The following is a 19594-nucleotide window of genomic DNA, read 5'->3' as shown; positions in this document are numbered from 1 at the left end:
CAGACTAATTGGCCACCATCCTGTAACAAAATGTCCAGCTTTACACTGTATCAACTGTGACGATGATGTTGCAGGTGCAACACCACCCACCGGCATTCTGGAAGTAACAAAGGTGGCTGTGAGAGCGTTTCAGGGAGTGCTGCATTTGGATTAGAATAAGACAGCAGGAGGCCTTCAAGTGTTTCCTGTGATTCCCAGGCAGCTCAGTGGAGACTTCCTCTCCAGGCAGCGGCTGCTGGCAGCTTGACATTCCTAGTTTACAATTGATCTGAGGGATATACGAACAGCAGGGGGCAGATTTATAAACAGAGGAAAAGGTATATACTGCATCTGGGTCACACACAGAGACACGGAGCTGCCTGTAATGTGTAATTTTGTGCCATATGTGCATGTTAAAAAATTGGATCTGATTATATAGTAAAGTATTTTTGTACCAAGTTCTCTGTACATGTGCATGTGAGTGGTTGTGTTTGTATGTGTGTGTGTTGCACGCAGTAGGTTCCTATTTTGTAGGTAGAGCGTGTAGCCTTTGTAGAGCCCGGCTGTGCACAAATACCAAGCTGAGAGAGGCTGTTGAACTTTGGAAATGTCAGACACGGCTCCTCACAGACAGCGCTATCAGTTCATTCCTGGGTGTCCTCCCATCCTCCTTCCCTGCACGCCACAAAACTTTCCTTATGCTGAGAGAGAGAGACCCGCTGAAATCTTTTGTAGCTGTGTCTCGGTTGTTGACAGGAGGAGCACAGAGAAAACGAGCTCTTAGTTCAAACACAAACAATCTTCTAAAGAATAACCCTTGTCAGCACAGCTCTGAAGATGTGTGACCGGTGGCACAGCCGGGCCATCCCAGAAAAAGGTGGTGGGCTACACTGTGGTGTGCAGTGGGTTCAAAGATCACAGTAAGGGAACAAAGAAAAAATCCTTGTATAATATGTAATGCAAGAGAAGAGCCTTGCAGTAAATCCTTAAATATTTAGTTTTGACTCTTACAAAAAAGATCTGACTTAGACGTAGTTGCTTTTGAAGTTGGTGTTAAGTAGCAGAGTTTCCCTTGGATTCCCAACACAAGTGCTGTAACATACTAATCGGGATTAACAAATGCAAACCTTGCACTGCGGCTTGTAAATCCGGCTGCGAAACAGGCAAAAAGCATCTGCGTCATCCCCCCAGCCTCTTCACGTCTTTCTCCCGGCGCTTCCCAAATCACAGATCCGACTCTCCTGAGAGGAGTCTCCACCCACTTTACAGTATGTGCTACGGGATCAAATCATATGTATATTGTTTACACGTCGCTTGTGGTTTGCCGAGATTACTGCGCTCTAGGCGTTTAGTGAATGCCACCTCGCTGGAACGAAAAATAAATGCATTCACAGTGTATGCCAGCCACGCTTTAGCTTTAGTTTAATACATGCAAAGTTCATGGACACTGAAGTTCTTGCATGAGTGATGACGTGTTGCCAGCTTTAATCAGCTCACAGTTGTGCTGCTTGTAATATTTGATTCATTATGTATATATGTATATTTCTTTAATTTATTTATTTATTTATTGCTTTTTATCTCTGATTCATTTATGATTTATCTCTAGGCTTTCTCAAATTATAAAAACGCTGCCAGCAGCTTTAGTGCGGTAGATTTCAACTGAAACTTTTTTAATTGGTAGTGAAGTATCACCTTTTCTTCCATGCAAATACTTGCCCTCTGTGTTGAACCACAGAGATAATCCTTTCATTCACAGAACCAAGAATCCATCGGCTCCCCAGTGACAATTACTTCTTCCCTCCACATATCAACTCGCAGCAAACTGTAGTTGTTGACTCCTGACCTCCCTTCATACCCAGCAGCAGCTCTAAATAAAATGATGTGTCTGTCTCCGCTCACTTCCTTTTGCCTTATTTTTTCCAATGCACTGTCTCCAGGGGGATTCTGGAAAGCTCTTGAGTGCCCTCATGTGTTCATTACTTGCTTTATGATCAGTGTGCTTTGTGTGTGGCCAAATGGGCATTTAAAGCTGACGTTAAAAGGAAAGCCTGTCTCCTTAAATAGCAGACGCACATCCCCCAAACTAGTTGAGGATGGGCATATTTTCACTTTCTCTCATCAGACGGCATTTGTGTGCAGATTTGCAAAGTGTGTATTTGTGAGTCTATGAATGTGTGAAGTGTGTGTCACACCCTATGTGTGTATGACGCATAAAATAAAAAGAATTGGTAGAATTGGAGTATCTGTGCGATATCACTGACTTTAAAGCCCTGCATAGGATTTGACACAATATTTTTTCAGGTTGTGCATGTGAGCTGTATGCCTTTAACACAACAGCAAGACCATCGAGCATGACAGCATGTCATCTCCTGTTTTGTTTTCTGGTTTTTTGCAGGAAGCGCCCTGAACCTTACCTGCCGGGCATTTTTTGGCTACAGCGGCGATGTCAGCCCCCTCATCTACTGGATGAAGGGGGAGAAGTTCATAGAGGACCTGGATGAAGAGAGAGTCCAGGAGAGCGACATCAAGTAAGGAACACAGGGGCTACAAATCACCTCCCTGGACTTGGCAGTAATGAGGAATTAATAGCAGATGTAGATAAATTTACCCCATAATATTAAAGGACGATGCAAATGGTTTCGCATCTCTTAGCCCATTAACTCCAAATTGCATACACTAAACCAACCATTTTCCAGAGATGTATTCCCTGCCTTCTAAGCAGCTGCTCTTTTCAATTAATTACACTACAGCATGAACACGATGCAGAGGCTTGAAATTTGTTATAAACTGTAATTTATTTGTTTTATTACCTCTGATATATTTTTTGTCAGTTAAAATACATTATTGTCCTGAGGACACAAACACTGCTGTACAAAAAAATGTAGATGAATGTAAAAAACAATGTGAGGACACCTTCAAAAGTTGGCCTATAAATCAAGTAATTTCAGTCAAAGTGCTACAAAAAGAAAAAAGCAACCCTGATCTAATCGATATTTGGTATCTCATGCCTCTCATGCCTCTCATGCCTGGATGCAGCTTCATCTTCATCTCTCTTATTGTAATTAGGCTGTTATTTATGATCATTATGAAAACTAATAAAAATGTATGACTGAAACATTCAACATTTAAGCGTTCCTCATAATAGAAATGTGCACTCATAAAGTCTTTCTGTTAGTTTAGAAAAAAAAGAACAAAAAAGAAGAAGAAAAAAAAAGTTTTGATTTGAAATCTGGAAAGAAATCGTGAAGTATTAAAATGGTTTCCTGTGTCTTACTGGGAGCTGCTGTCTCTCCATGACCAGCGCTTTTCCCTTATCTCTGACAGAGCAGGATGCAGCACAAGCCCTGAGAATAGATTTAGATGATGCTGAACACATTTGTAAAAAGCAGTTTATATAACTTCACCTCGCTTAAGGTCTTTGTGCAACATTGCAAAGACTCCACTGACAAGCCTCGCTCCGGAGGCTGTGAGACATTTAAAACAAGCCCATCTTCGTGTCGCTCCCCTCCTAGTGGTGTAGCACATTTAAACAAGTCCATTCTCTGGTCCATGTGCATGTTTCCCATTAGAGCTGTTTGGAGAGGCTGCAGCTCCTGGGAGACAGCCCTGTCAGATGGTTAACAACTGCCATTTTTCACACCGCCACCACTATGCTATCTCCCCCGCTGCACCCACCTAGAGCAGCATGCAGATGGGCCATGGGGAGCTGAGGAGGTGTGCTAGAAGGGAAAGAGAGAAAGAGCGGGAGAAAATAGGGAGGAAGAAAACAGGAAAGACGAGTGAAACGAGTTGAGAAATATTCACAAATCAATGAAGAGTAAAGTGAAGAGGGATGTTATCATGAGTTGGTTAGCACACTGGTATGAGTATGCAGAAGAAACAGATTGCTGTTTAACCAACCCTTCTCTGCCCCTGCCTTTGTCACCAGGATTCCTCCACTCGCTGGCTGAGGGGTGATTATTTTAATAATTTAAATCATATTTCATGCAGGAGATCAATAATATATCTGATTATCCACTTTCTCCTACTGATGCTGCTCTTGAAGGATTCAGCAAACGACTTGATTTTACTTAAACGCACACAGCCAGACATGTATGAGGGTCAAAAAATGACAGGAAATTAAAAAAAAAAAACAAGTATACAAGAAGCTAAACACAAACTAATCAGTGCTTCCCCTGCAGTCAAGCTCTTGCTCCCCTTTAAATGATACGCTGGGCATGTTTTCTCAGGGTTACCTCACTTTGTCAGCCTGCCACCCACATACTTTTATTACTAATGCATCAGCAGCCAAACTTAAGTTTAGAGAAGAGCACTCATACCTTGAGAACAGACTTACTGCAGGCTTTTATTTACCCAACTCTCAGCCTATTGATTTGGTGGAGTTCATTTCTGTGGCAACCCGAGCCCATAAATTCTCATTTGCGCCATTGGGACTGGGCTGTTGCTGTTATCATGGCATGGATGACTAGACATCAGCATTGTATGCAGAGATTAATAAATTAACAAAACAAATGCGTCTCAGCATAAAAAAAAATAGGTGATCAATACGTTATCGAGTGGCTTCAGTTGATGTTTTGCAGGTGTACGTGCACTTGAATATATGAAAGAATTGAATATGCTGGAAATTGATCACTAAATGAGCAAACACAGAGGTTTTATCAATGAGGAGGGGAGTGGATGTACAAGGGATAAAGAAGAAGCCATAGCTTGAGAAGAAGTTTGCAGTTTACTCCTTCTGCTGAGGCTATATCAATAAACTCGATCACTCGTGAAAAAGCAGAGGGCATCCTGCAAATCCGACCCTGATGTACCAAAGTAGGAACAACTTCCTGTGTATCGGTATCCCAGCCGTTATGTGTCCTTCAGCTCACATTTGTGACTATGACCCTGTTTACACTTGGTTTTAAAATGTATGCTGGGTGACTGGGTCACAAGTAGAGAGCCAAGATGTGTCATCATTTCATTAGCCTCTAAGGTTTCCAGCTAACCACAAGTTCAGCCTTTGTTACTGTGCAAATTCCACTAGAAGGTGAATTATTTTGTCTGTCTGTTGCCATTCAAGCGTAAGATCAGCAAGAGCTAGCAAAGTGAACAAAATGTTTGTCCTTCAGTGTTGGCATATTTACTACTACATCCTGATACGTTGCTCATGTTAGGACACATTAGCATTTACAGTACAGTGATATGAGGCCAAGTGCATTTAAAATCACCTCAGCAAAGTGGCCTGAATGACCGGATCAAAGCAGCACCTTTCACGATGTTGTTTATTTATCATTGTCCACATTTTAAAACCAAGTGTGAACTCCATTCAAGGTTCACATAGTCATTATTCATCAGGTTCAATGGCTGTGTTGTGTCACATGGTGTAAAATGTGAAACAGAAGACACCACTCACACGCTACACTTAAAAATGAATAATACTACGCTGTGAAGCTGCTCTGTAAAACTGTAGTGCAAGAGTTAAAGCTAGAAGTACTGATTGGAGAAATATGCCCACAATTACTGTTTTCACATGAACTCCACACAGTGTTGGGGGTAAGCTGGGTTGAGATGCTGTCTGGAGTCTGAGTTTGCACTTTCCCACAAGGGGCACGCAGCAGGAGACGGTCGACTTCAGTCACATTCTCACTTCAGGAAATATTGGTGCTGCCCAGACAGAGCATGCAGGAGACAGGCTTGCTGTGAATTCACCTGACTATTATCTGAGCTATTCTCATGCACATGCTACCAAACATTAAGACTTTGACCAGGGAGTTGGCGTGTTAAGGAACATTTAATGTCCGATCCCATTTATTTCTTCACATGCACCCCTGGCAGTGACTTTAGTTATAGAGAAATGGACATGGCCAGTAAAAATACTCAGGTAGGCTGCGATGTTTAAGCAATGCTCAGCTGGTATTAAGTGGCCTTAAGTGTGCAAGAAAATATGAACATAACAGGATGGAGTTATGCTTTTATGTTGTTTACACCAAATTCTGACCCTAACGTCTAAATGTCACAGCAGAAATCAAGACTATTTTCCAATTTTGGTGATCCCATGTAAAATATAGCCTCAATTTCCTTTTCTTAGCTAACAAGAGTGGAATCAGGTGTTCTCTTCTCCTGTTGTAGCCCATCTGCATCAAGGTTGGGCATGTTGTATATTCAGAGATGCTCTTCTTTGGTTGTAATGAGTTGTTACTTGAGTTACTGTTGCCTTCCTTTTCAGCTGGAACACAACACTGGTGATTTTATCTGACATCTGGCATGAAAAAGATGTTTTTGCCCAGAGAACTGCCCCCTAATGGATATTTTCTCTTTTTCAGACCAGTCTTTGTAAACCATGATTGTGTGGGAAAATCCCAGTACACCAACCACGCCAGATTCAGAGTCACTTTTCTTCACAATTATGAATTTCCTACTGAACTGATCAGATTATTTTTTCCATTAGTTGACTGGTTAATAAATATTTTTTAGAATAGTGAGTAATGTTTCCACAAGTTCTCTGAACAATTATCAAAGTAGTTACCAATGTTTTTCTTAGAATTTTTATGCAAAAGTTTTGACTTGCAAAGTAAATCGTAAAATGCATTCAGGAAACATGATTTTGGGACTTCAGCATCTTAACCGAGGACGGTTTGGCATGCAAAGTGGATGATCCACCTTAAGTGTTGAGCCACAGTCCCATAGTATACTGCTTGAGTAAGCAATACACAGTTATGGTTAGGGTCACCACTGCTTTCTGGATAGACCTGATTTATTCTCATGCCTCCTTCTCACTGCGCCTATCCTACAATAAAACAAACTCTGAATCATCAGTGCTGCCGCCGCCTCTTCACACACGGCCCATGATGCACTTTCAATTACAGATGCCAATTCTCCCAACAAGCTTTCCTATGTGCAGTTTATCAGTTTGAAGGTGAGGGAGAAGCGAGATGCTTGAGAGTCATTATCCCCCTCCCCCCCTACACATTTAAACACAAACTCACACATGCAAACACTCTCTCTCCTTTGTCCTCGTCCCACTCCTTCTCAGCACTGTAATGATAAACACACTCACATACAAACAGAAGGGATCTTTTTCTCATTTGCACTTTGTTTCCTCCAAAGAGTCATTTGTGCTGAGGGTGCTGTAAAAGTAGGCTAAGTAGTGTGTCCAAGGTATGAGGGAGCATTATCTCCCTATTCTCTCCTCCATCAGGCTCAACCAGCCCAGCGGGGGACACTCATTTACTTTATGGAATATTACTTTCTCTCCTTCTCGCCGTTACCATGGCAGCTGCTATAAAAAGATTTTCTCCTCATCGCTATTATTTGATTTCCTCCCGCACAAGCTGAGGAAGATCCCTTATTGATTTTCATTTCTCATATGTTTGAGTGCAAAGAAAGAAATTAACATACCATGAAGTACTTAATGTAACGCAAAAGGGCCTCGATCAAGATACATTTGTACCACAGGAAAACTGTTTTGTATAGCTTAACCCTTGAGATTTGCAATAACACCGTATCTGGTTAACGCTGACTGATGTGCTTCGGGTCATGACTCCTGAAGACCCATCACATGCTGAACATGAGAGTTTTTGATCTTTTTTTAATTCCATCAACTCCAAGTCACTCCCCATCCACCTATTGTGTTTGATGCTGAGAAGAATTGTTCAATACCGTTTAAATTGTTTGTCTTGCAGGGTCATCAAGGAGCATCTTGGAGAACAGGAAGTGGCCATTTCACTAACTATTGACTCTTTAGATGAGGAAGACCTGGGAAATTATTCCTGTTACGTGGAAAATGGCAACGGCCGTCGCCAAGCTACCATCCAGCTTTTCAGGCGGGGTAAGTGCTTTTTTACATTTCCTACTCCAAACTTAAAGGGACAGTTCAACCACACCCCCCAAAATAAAAAAATAAAAATACTGATTTTTCCTCTGGCATGTAGTGTTGTTCATCCATGTACATCATTATGGTATGAGTTTCCTCATTTTCCACATATTGGCTGTAAAGATGTCTGCCTTCTCTTTAGTGTAATTGAAGTAAATAGGACTCGCCTTGTGGTCCAAAGACAGAACACATTTCAAAGCAATATAGCTTTTCAAAAATGATGACTACAAATGTTGCTATGATCAGGTTATTGTTAAACTAGGTTTTTATTTACTTCAGAATGAAAAGAAGCATGTGTAGCTCAAAGCATCTGCTTTTATGTCTCCGGACAGGGTTCTTTGCCAATTTAGGGGGTTGCTGCAAGCAAAGGAACACACTTCAAATCCTTTATGAACAGCTATAGCTTCAAGCAGACAGCAGGAGCAAGAATGCATTAAATAAAGATAATACCAGAATCAGAATTGATGAACAAATGGGTAATGATCAATGGGAGAATGTGGATTTAATTCTCCAGCTCTTGGAAAATGATGAGCCAGATGAAAGTTAATAGAATATCTGAATGATTAAACTAATTTTAATTCACACTAATTCAGATTAATTGAGACTACCAACAATATTAACTCTGAGGCAGTTGAACTTAGGCTTGATTTCCTATTGATTGTAGTTATAGGCTGGGTTCGTTCAGTTCACAAGCGGGACTTTTCAGGTCATCCAACAGCCTAATGATGGAGTAGATTCAGAAGGGTGCAGCCGTGAAATCTTGAGCATGTGATGCAAACAGACCTCAGCAGCTGATGTTGGCCCTCAGTCTTTTAGAGCTGATGTCAACTGGATTCTGAAATAGTAGGTTTTATGGCTTTAACATTCATTTTAGAATAAGGAACAGCTTTCCATATGCAATTAGCAAAATAAAAATTACACCTGACTGCAAAAAAACTACTTGGTGAGCTAAATGAAACCGAATATTATAAAAGAGTTGAATATGGTGTGAGTCAGTCTTTTTATCATGCTGGTCTCATTGGGATGTCCTCTAAGGTGTGGCCAAGATTATTTGCGCCACTATGAATTCTGGGGCCACAATTGTTATTTAAATAATGAATTTTGTTCAACTTTTATTTGGACAGATCCAACCACGAAGAACAATCTTCCTTCCAACCACATAAATAAAGGCAATAGAGTTTGTTCAGAAATATGGACGTGTTCAGATGTATATGAAGAGAAAATGGGATTAAAACAGGAAGTGTATTTCGAAGGTTTATAGACAGCATCATCAGAGTGTATTATATGGATGACTAATCGTCATAACATCACTTCCAACATTTACAACAAGAAGTGAAAAACTGGTTTAATTATTAAATTTCATATTCCTCAATTAAATCAATTTTAAGTCAGGAGTTTCAGGCATTGTGATAATTAAAGTTTAACAAGCCTGAATGGATTATATAATATTAACGTCTAACAAGTTTCACAATGAACAAGTAATCACATTCAGTGAATAAGTCTATTAACACTTCATTTGAAAAGTTGTCTACTCCAGGTGTGCACTCATATTTGTGATTGAAAAATGAGTGACATCTCCTGTGTGTGTGTGTGTGTGTGTGTGTGTGTGTGTGTGTGCGCTTTTAAGAGAGAAAGAAATGAGGTCCAGCAACAGAATATTAAGATATTGGTATTCGCTGTCTCTTCCTACTTAAAACGATGAGTCCTATAGAAGTTTTATTAATTCTTTTCAGATCTTGCAGTTATAGAAATGTTTCCTCTTGCTGAGCTGGGGTGTTTGCACAGTCTTCTCTAACATTACGCAAATACTAACATACCAGCCATTTAACTAACAGATTGAAATTCAATTTGTAGGTTAAATAGCTGTGTGATGGGAGAGAAGTAAGTGCATTTTATTTCTATAGCATATTTAAAACTAAAGTGCTTTACATGAAAATAAAATAGAATAGAAACAGGTTCCTATCGGCAACCAATCCAACAAAGTTCTAGAAATTAGCAGTTTTCAAGTTTAGATTGAAAAACAGTTACAGTTGATGCTTGTCGAGGGTCACTTTGGAACTAAGGTTCAACTGTGGGATAATCGGGAGTGAGAATCAGGCCATTATGATCTTGAGTACATGGACTCAATATATCTACCACATATGCAGGTGCAAGACCATTTAAAGCTTCAAACACGAACAGTGCAGCTTTGTACTAGATTATGCAATGCACAGGGAGCTTAGTGCAAGACTGCTAACACTGGACTAATTGTAAGTGGGCAAGAGATGAGTAACTCCACTATGCATTCCAGTAGTCTACTTTAGACATAACAAAGCCCTTTCTGGATCTTGTTTGGGGGTTTTGTTATGTTTTTAGTCTGGAGATTGTTCTGAGCTGGAAGAAACTGCTCTCGGCCACTGCATTTATTTGTCTGTCAAATTTCAAATTTGTGTCAAACATTGTCCCAAAGTTCTTAACCTGTGTTTGTCCAGCTTGTCATTTGTATGGTAGGGAGATGGGAGGACAGTAAAAGGCATATGGTGGCATGCTGGTCTGTTAGATGGGTTTATTTCTTACTTTTTTTTATTTAATTTCCCAACGTCACAGCTGAACATGATGCACCTTTATGCCTCTTCTAGGTTTCTCGTTGTTTATATCAGTTTGAGCATTAGATCAGTGCCTTGCAGTTTTATTATAGTCAAGAATATGCAGATATTTCTACACTTAACCCAAAACTGGATATTAAAATAATCTCGATTGATTAAAATCCCTGTGGGCTGAAGGAAAATGTGTGTTAGATTTGGGGGGAAATCATCCTTTTTCTTTTTTCTTTATATCTAGTTGCTTTACATTAGAAAGCATGATATTATTTTTTCTGTTTGCCTGACAGTAAAGCCTCGTGACATATGAAATAATTGAAGCCTGGCTACATCATTTCATCAAACAGAAATATTCTAATTGATTTGTATGTTTGGTTTTTTTTCATGTTTCCCATCGGCTGTGTAGCTATTTTGGTGCTCTAGTATGACTTGTCAGAAGCTCTTTTCACGCACTGGTTGTCATCCTAAAAGAGAGGTAATTTGATGGTTGTTTAAACAGCAAATTGGTCCTCAGCTTCTCCCAACAGGCCAATAAGTCCAGCATACAATTACATTTTATGCTGTTATATGTCTGTTTCCCCACTTTAATCTCTGTCTCTGCAATCATCTTTTGTAGACAGCCATTTTAGCAGTTTTCACAGACTGCAGACAACTTCATTTAACTCTCTTTGTAAAAGCAGTTGCAAAAAAAAGGATGCTACAAAAAGACTTCAAGGCAACACCCCCCTCCTTCTCTCTCTCTCTCGCTCTCTCTCTCGCTCTCTCTCTCTCTTCCTTCTCATCCACATCTGATGTTTATTTCATGTTCTCTGCTCCAAGAATGCATCACTCACAAGCCCTGCAGCAGGTCTAATATCTCTGCAGGCTCCCTTTCCTTCCATCTCGAAAGAAAGAGAGACATGAAAACAGAGAAGGCAGAAAGGAAGTGGGGGTCAGTGAAACATAAACAACTTCAAGAGTGAAGATTATTGCTGATAATGAGTTAAAAGCATTACATTTGGTTACAGTTGGAAAAGGCCGGTAAATAGCCAATTAGAAGCCCGAGAAAACATAGCTGTTTTCCTGCAACACACTGTCGACTGCTGCTGAAATGAAAAAAACATCAAATATAATGCACAAGCCAACATTAAAGATCTGTCTTTACAAGTTAAAGAGCTGTTTTGAGATTTGCCATATACACTTAATTCCCATGCCTCTAAGGTAAATACAAAGCTTAGCACAAAGACTGGAAACAGTGAGTTGAAAATTGTTGAAAATTAGCCAAATCATATCCACCCACATAGCTTCTTTTATAACTCTTACATTTTGTTTCTTGTATTTATTAGAAAACAAGACATGACTGGTAAATGAATGTTTAGATGTGCTTGAGGGCAGATTTTGTTACTCTCAGAAAGCAGCTTTTCCTGTTTTTAGCTGTTTAGCTAAGCTAAGCTAACTGGCTGCTGATCATGAGTGTTGGTCTTTTTCTTTTACTCTCACCAACACAGATTTAATTAGTTATCATTTTGTAATTTCTCATAACCTACTATGTCTTCGGTTAAACCTATTTTAGAATAATAATCATTAGATCCAGAAAGTGTAGCTAAAGTTAAGTGACTTTTAATAAAAATAAGATTTTATAAATTCACAGTATTTCTGTTATTACTTTAATATGTACCTTTGCTGTGTCTGGGGTTATATATAGAGTAAATTGGCATGCAGCCTAGAGAACGTAGGGCCACTGTGCAGCATTACAGCCCATAGTGTGACAGAGAAATAAAGTGAACCTGCTCTAGCTGAGCCTACCAGGTAAATGCGGCTTTAATACACACCATAATTCATCCTTCCCCAAGCTAGGTCTCTGGGGAGATGAGAAGGAGATAATGGAGAAGAGAAATGAATGGAGAGACAGCAAGAAAAGTGGGCAAGGAGAAGTAAGAAAACTCTGAAGAGAGTGGGTTATGATGGCGAGGTGAGTGTCAGCGTGATGAGTAAACTAAAGCCTCTTGTTTTGAAAAAGCCTCCATCCATGTCCAGAATTGTCCCAGTCCCGCTATGGATGACAGCCAAAGTGCAAAGCTGTGTCATTGCTGCACTGCTCCAAAGAAATGAACCCAGTTTCTCATTATCTCCTTTTTTTCCGTGTCTCTCTGCTATGTGCCCTCTCATTTTTCCCAAACTCATTATGAGACTCGTGTCTCTGAAGATTGATTCTGCTCCGCTCTGAGCCGAGCGCTGAAAATGCTGATGATCGTCCAGATTTCAGGCAAATGTAAACGTGTAAAAGTGCCTCATTCTGTGAGTTTACCTGAAATAATGAAACAAAGAGGCCAGTGTTTGAGGCCGGCCTGATGAATACTGTCATAAGAGTGTGGGTAAAAAGAAAGCAAACACTTTTTTTTTCTAAAAGGACATAATAATCAGGACATAATAAAAATAATCTAGTCCTTAAAAATCTGGCCTTTAACGCAACACAAACTCAGATTAGCAACAACACATGACGTAGTACACTGTGTCATTATTTATTTAAGAAATAAATTAGCCAAGTTGCAGAATCGGTGTGTGAAAAACTGAGTACACCCTACTGCTTCCATAACAATTAAGAGGGTAAGAGGTGCTGCTAATCAAATGCAGCTAATTAACTGATAATCAGCAGGTCTGAGCACCTCTATAAAAGCATATGTTTTTGACTATTTGCAGGTATGGAGCATTTAGGTGTGTTTTAACACACTGACAAGGAGAAAATTTTCAGCAATGATCTTAGAGAAGCAATTGGGAAGAATTAGTAAGTTATTTACAAATACTTTGATTTTCATCATCGTACAGAAAGACTATTGGAAAACTGGGACGACAATCCCCATTCCTTCTTAGGAGTGAATATACCAGCAAATTTAAGTTCAGAATGTGTAATGTGCAAATAAACACCCAAAAGTGACAGTTTGGGCTCTACAGGCCAAGTTCAATACAATACAATTAGTGATAGACTGAATATCTATGGCTAGGTTAAAAAAAAAATACCAGGATAATAATAATCTGGTAGCATGGTTGAGATTTGCAAATTTGCATTTGAATGAACCACTAGACTTCTAGAGCAATGTCCTTTGGAGTGGTGATGTTTGGCCATAATGCAATGTAGCTTAATTAAAAACAGAGCATATTAGCAAAAACTTCATACCAACTTTCAGCCACGGTGGTGGAGGAGTGATGATTTGAGTTTCTTTTGCAGGCACAGGACCTGGACACCGTGCAGTCTTTGACTTGCCTATGAACTCCTCTGTATACAGTGGCTTGCAAAAGTATTCGGCCCCCTTGAACTTTCCCACATTTTGTCACATTACAGCCACAAACATGAATCAATTTCCTTGGAATTCCACGTGAAAGACCGATACAAAGTGGTGTACACGTGAGAAGTGGAACGAAAATCATACATGATTCCAAACATTTTTTACAAATAAATAACTGCAAAGTGGGGTGTGCGTAATTACTCAGCCCCCTTTGGTCTGAGTGCAGTCAGGTGTCCATAGACATTGCCTGATGAGTGCTAGTGACTAAATAGAGTGCACCTGTGTGTAATCTAATGTCAGTACAAATACAGCTGCTCTGTGACGGCCTCAGAGGTTGTCTAAGAGAATGTTGGGAGCAACAACACCATGAAGTCCAAAGAACACACCAGACAGGTCAGGGATAAAGTTATTGAGAAATTTAAAGCAGGCTTAGGCTACAAAAAGATTTCCCAAGCCTTGAACATCCCACGGAGCACTGTTCAAGCGATCATTCAGAAATGGAAGGAGTATTTCACAACTGTAAACCTACCAAGACAAGGCCGTCCACCTAAACTCAGGCCGAACAAGGAGAGCGCTGATCAGAAATGCAGCCAAGAGGTCCATGGTGACTCTGGACGAGCTGCAGAGATCTACAGCTCAGGTGGGGGAATCTGTCGATAGGACAAGTATTAGTCATGCACTGCACAAAGTTGGCCTTTATGGAAGAGTGGCAAGAAGAAAGCCATTGCTAACAGAAAACCATAAGAAATCCCGTTTGCAGTTTGCCACGAGCCATTTGGGGACACAGCAAACATGTGGAAGAAGGTGCTCTGGTCAGATGAGACCAAAATGGAACTTTTTGGCCAACATGCAAAACGCTATGTGTGGCGGAAAACTAACACTGCACATCACTCTGAACACACCATCCCCACTGTCAAATATGGTGGTGGCAGCATCATGCTCTGGGGGGACTTCTCTTCAGCAGGGAGAGGGAAGCTGGTCAGAGTTTATGGGAAGATGGATGGAGCCAAATACAGGGCAATCTTGGAAGAAAACCTCTTGGAGTCTGCAAAAGACTTGAGACTGGGGCGGAGGTTCATCTTCCAATCCAATCCAATCGAGAATCTGTGGCAAGATCTGAAAACTGCTGTTCACAAACGCTGTCCATCTAATCTGACTGAGCTGGAGCTGTTTTGCAAAGAAGAATGGGAAAGGATTTCAATCTCTAGATGTGCAAAGCTGGTAGAGACAAACCCTAAAAGACTGGCAGCTTTAATTGCAGTAAAAGGTGGTTCTACAAAGTATTGACTCAGGGGGCTGAATAATTACGCACACCCCACTTTGCAGTTATTTATTTGTAAAAAATGTTTGGAATCATGTATGATTTTTATTCCACTTCTCACATGTACACCACTTTGTGTTCGTCTTTCACATGGAATTCCAATAAAATTGATTCATGTTTGTGGCTGTAATGTGACAAAATGTGGAAAAGTTCAAGGGGGCCGAATACTTTTGCAAGCTACTGTACCAGAGTATTCTAGAGTCGAATGTAAAGCAATGTGTCCGATAGCTAACGCTTGACCCAAACTGGGTTTTACATCAGAACAATGGCCCCAAGCACAGCAGCAAATCTACAACAGGATGGCTGAAAAATAAAATAATCAAAGTGTTGGAATGGCTCAGTCAATGTCCAAACCTCAAACTGGCTGAATATGTTGTGGAGAAACCATTGGAGATCTGAACATCAACAAATGCCTGCAGACCTCGATAAACTAGAGCAATGTTGGAAAGAAGAAAGGGCCCAAATTCCTCTACAGTGATGTAAGAAATTGATGAAGTCATACAGAAAATGAGTACTTCAAGTTATTGCAGCTAAAGGTATTTCAACAAACTATTGAATTATGTGGTGTACTTACACACTCTTTCTGGGGTTTGTCTTAGTTTCTATTGAATAAAAAAAATGACTCAGTGTAATATTTCATGTGTTTTTGTTAGACCTGGTAGGGACTAGATAATTTTTTTTATTTTGTCCCAATAAGTAAAACCTTAGAGGTGCGGGGATGTTTATCTATTTGCAGTGACTGTAAGTGGCCAGACAAAACTGTAACTGGCGTTTTAACCATGACTGTCTCAGCAGTTTTGCTTATTTTCTTGTCTGTATGTGTTGTCTTCAGCAGAGCTCATGTACACTGTGGAGCTGGCAGGAGGGCTGGGAGCGATCCTGCTGCTACTCATCTTTCTCATCTCACTCTACAAATGCTACAAGATTGAGCTGATGCTTTTCTACAGGAGGCACTTTGGCAGTGAAGATGTAGACGGAGGTAAAGACAGACGAATGCGTCTAAAAAAAATGTCTTTTGGCCTTTTAACCATTATCTTCTTCACACTTTTTTCACCAGGACTTTTTTTTATCCAAAGCTCAATATCAAGCAAGCCGTGATGACTCTATATGTGCCTTTGCGGGCTTGTATTCATAGATCCAATGAACGTACTATTTTGTTTAAAAGTAACTACTCGCTAGTAGTTACAGATGTTTACCCCAGTGCTATCTCAGTGACGGCATTTCCGCTGCTGTTGGTAAAGAGGTGCATGGTGCAGTGACTTTACCGGGAAAGGAGGAGACAGTTTTTCAATTTGTTGCCCATTTAAAAAGAGATCAATCTCAGTATGTCATGGAATGAAGCCCACCCTCTGCTGCCAGTTAGTGATACACAGCAACAAGGCAGGCTCGAAGCACCGTCCCTGAGCAACAAATAGGAGCGTAACAATCCTCAAATTGGAAAGCAACTTTCTGCTTTCTCTACAGAACATAGTTAACTTGTACTTCACTTAAGGATTTGTCTGTTTGTGTCCCAGTATGATTCCTCTGTGTTTTGCATTTTTGCTCTCTTTTCAAGAATTCTGGAAAGACAGAAGTCACCGGATTGTTTCTACAGTAGCATAAATTATCCATTACGCCCAAGACTGTAGACTCAAACTTCCACATGATTAAGTCATGCCGTCAGGGACCGCTGATACAAGCTGTTTTTGATTTTTCCAACTTTGCTAGGTGGTTAATTTGCGAGGTTGGTTGCTAATTTGAAAGCTTTGTTTGATGTTTGGATCCTATCGAGCACAGCCATGGCCCTTCCAGTAAGTTTCAAAGCTGCGCATGCTCCTCAAAAGAGTTTCTGAAGCAGTCCTTCCTCACTTTCTGACTGAACTACATTCCGGTTTCCACAGAGCATAATAACTAGGACTTAGCGAATATGTCACCAGCACTGTTCTTTTCCCTGTTATCTATTTTCTACCTTCTCAGTTCTTCCCACTGTCTTCTGGGAAATCATTTTGAGGTGGGAAGAGAGTATTGCTTCTGCATTGTTTTGGGTATTTTTGTATCTGCCACAATTTATTTCTTGTATACACTACATGGCCAAATCAATTTGACACCACTAGAAAAGTGGTCTTCTCTTTTCCAAACAAGAATGATAAGAAAAAATACATAAAATAGACAATAAAAGAAATGGTTTTCTGAGTTTGGTGTGGAAGAATTTGACTGCGTACCGGAGACACTTATTGGGAACAGCATTTGCAAGAAAGGCCTTCTCCTTGATCATAAGTAGCTCACTTCATGAACGATCTTGTGACTCGCTGGAAGGAAATCCATGTCGGCAAATTATAAAATTTAACAGTTTTTTATAGAAAACAAAGTACCGAACAGAAAATGTAAACTGACACAGCAAAGCACAATCATGTGTCCTGTAGAAAGTTACACTATAGTTTCATATTAGACTATAGACTGTATTACCCATGTTTACAGTTCTACAACATACTACAGTGCTTAACAAATTTATTAAAATACCATTAAGTGCAAGTTTTTTTCACACAGCTGCCCTAAGTTACCAGTATTGGTAATCATCAAAAAAGTTATGTTTCTATAATGTTAAATCCTCCAGTATGAACAAGCATTTTAATCAAAATTCTATTTTTCAGTTTTATAATTAATGTTACCTATGAATCTTCACATTCGCTGTTTTACAAAAAAAAATGTAAAAAATAATAAATCACATTATTATTATTTGATTAAGTTAATTACATGTATTCCGGAACAGAAAAAGTTTCTAGCTTTCACAAAGTTTTTGACAAATTTCTAAAATATTTGTGTTTTCCTGTTTTTATGGCAGGTGGTCTAATAATTGTGTTAAACACTGTATAAGAATTACACAAAAGGTATAACTTCCGACTTTCAGCATTTTACTTTTGTGCCTTTTGTCTATAAATTTGCAGAAATTTCTGATGCATATTCTGTTTGGATGAAAATAACTGGTAACTATTTGAGGTGCCGTGCATAAGGGTTAAATGGCACTGCCATAACCATGGCATCACATGACACTGAATGTGAATGTTTATGGATAGAGCCAATAAGTGTAAGAAAAACCAACGTTATTTTATTATTTTGAAACTATAATAAGGAGTGTGTGATTCTGGTTTTAGAAGTAGCTTTAAAAGTTGTAACTATTGTAGAAGTTAGCTAATGCAATTGCAAGAAATGTGTAAAGTCAGTTGTTTGGAATAAAATGCTCATCAGAGAATAAGCGTGCAGTGTTCAGTGAAAATGCCATGGCATTTAGTCTGCATATTTCATGACTGACTCTCCACTCTTTCTTCCTGTTCCTCAGAAAATAAAGACTATGATGCATATTTGTCTTACACCAAAGTGGACCCTGACCAGTGGAGTCAGGAGACCCGGGAAGAGGAGCGCTTTGCCTTGGAGATCCTCCCTGATGTTCTGGAGAAACATTATGGCTACAAACTCTTCATCCCAGATCGAGACCTCATCCCATCAGGAAGTAAGACTGTGTGTGTTTGTATGTATGCATGCTTGCACACGTTTGAAATGTTTGTGCCATACTGTAAACAGTTGTATAGGTGTTTGTTTGTTTCTACTATATATTCTATATTGGGGGAAATAATTATTTGATCCCCTACTGAATTTGTAAATTTGCTCACTTACAAAGAAATGTCCAGTCTCTAATTTTATGATAGTCTCATTTTAATGGAGAAAGACATTAAAATATTGAGTGACAATGAGCGAAATAAGTATTTGATTCCAGACCAACACGCTAGAATTCTGGCTCCCACAGACTGGCTGTGTGCCCACATGGCACACAGATTACAATCAATCAACTACAGATACTTGTGATATCAAACGATTATGTGCATAAAGCACAGAATCAATTTCTTGGGAAGACCAAGAAATTAGGTAAGACCAAACAGCTGTTAAAGGATGCCAGGGAGCAGCCTATAGACCTGCACAAGGCCACAATGGACGACAAGACCATCAGCAAGAATCTTGGTGACAAGGTGACAGCTGCTGGCGTGATTCAGAAATGGAAGAAATACAAAACCTTGTGTCAACCTCAGTGTATACAAGATCTTCCCTCATTGGGTGAGGATGATCATGAGAAAGGTGATAGATCACGTCAAAAGTACACGGGAGGTGCAGTTGGGACCAAAGTCACCAAGAACATCATTGATAGCACACAACAAGAGTTCCCACTGTTTAACAAGGCACATCTACAGGCCCATCTTAAGTTTGCTAGTGAGCAACTAAATAATTCAGAGAAGGCATGCATGAAAGTGCTGTGGTCAAATGAAACCTAAATCAAGCTCTTTGGTATCAACTCAACCCGCCGTGTTTGGAGGAAGAGAAATACTGAGTATAACCAAAGGATCACCATCCTCCACTGAAGTGGAAATATTATACTTTTGGGCTGTTTCCCTGCTCAGTCAGAACAGTGAAGGTGGGTCATGGATGGGTCTTCCAGCATGAGAATGACCCAAAACATGCCACCAAGGCAACAACGGATCTAAAGAAGAAGCACATTAAGGTCACGGAGAGGCCTAGCCAATCTCCAGACCTATAAACAAACTGTGGAGGGAGCTGAAGTTTAGAGTTG

The 19594-nt window shown here is 39.9% G+C and overlaps 1 protein-coding gene across 5 annotated transcripts in view; it reads left to right on the top strand.

Moving 5' to 3' along the window:
• The window catches only part of il1rapl1a (interleukin 1 receptor accessory protein-like 1a), a 174620-nt gene that overhangs the window by 148551 nt on the left and 6475 nt on the right, over nucleotides 1-19594 (top strand). For 3 of the 5 annotated variants that reach the window (XM_040005295.1, XM_040005298.1, XM_040005296.1), the window contains exons 7-10: nucleotides 2375-2507; nucleotides 7644-7789; nucleotides 15830-15976; nucleotides 18314-18484. In XM_040005295.1, the coding sequence (XP_039861229.1) occupies nucleotides 2375-2507; nucleotides 7644-7789; nucleotides 15830-15976; nucleotides 18314-18484 (597 nt within the window). The remainder of the gene's footprint in view (nucleotides 1-2374; nucleotides 2508-7643; nucleotides 7790-15829; nucleotides 15977-18313; nucleotides 18485-19594) is intronic. The other 2 variants (XM_040005297.1, XM_040005299.1) reach the window with 1 other exon arrangement.

The sequence above is a fragment of the Simochromis diagramma genome, unplaced genomic scaffold (genome assembly GCF_900408965.1).
Source record: "Simochromis diagramma unplaced genomic scaffold, fSimDia1.1 OVJJ01000501.1, whole genome shotgun sequence".
NCBI classification, from domain to species: domain Eukaryota; kingdom Metazoa; phylum Chordata; class Actinopteri; order Cichliformes; family Cichlidae; genus Simochromis; species Simochromis diagramma.
The sequence above is the reverse complement of the archived record's forward strand: the minus strand, read 5'-3'. Positions and strand labels throughout refer to the sequence as shown.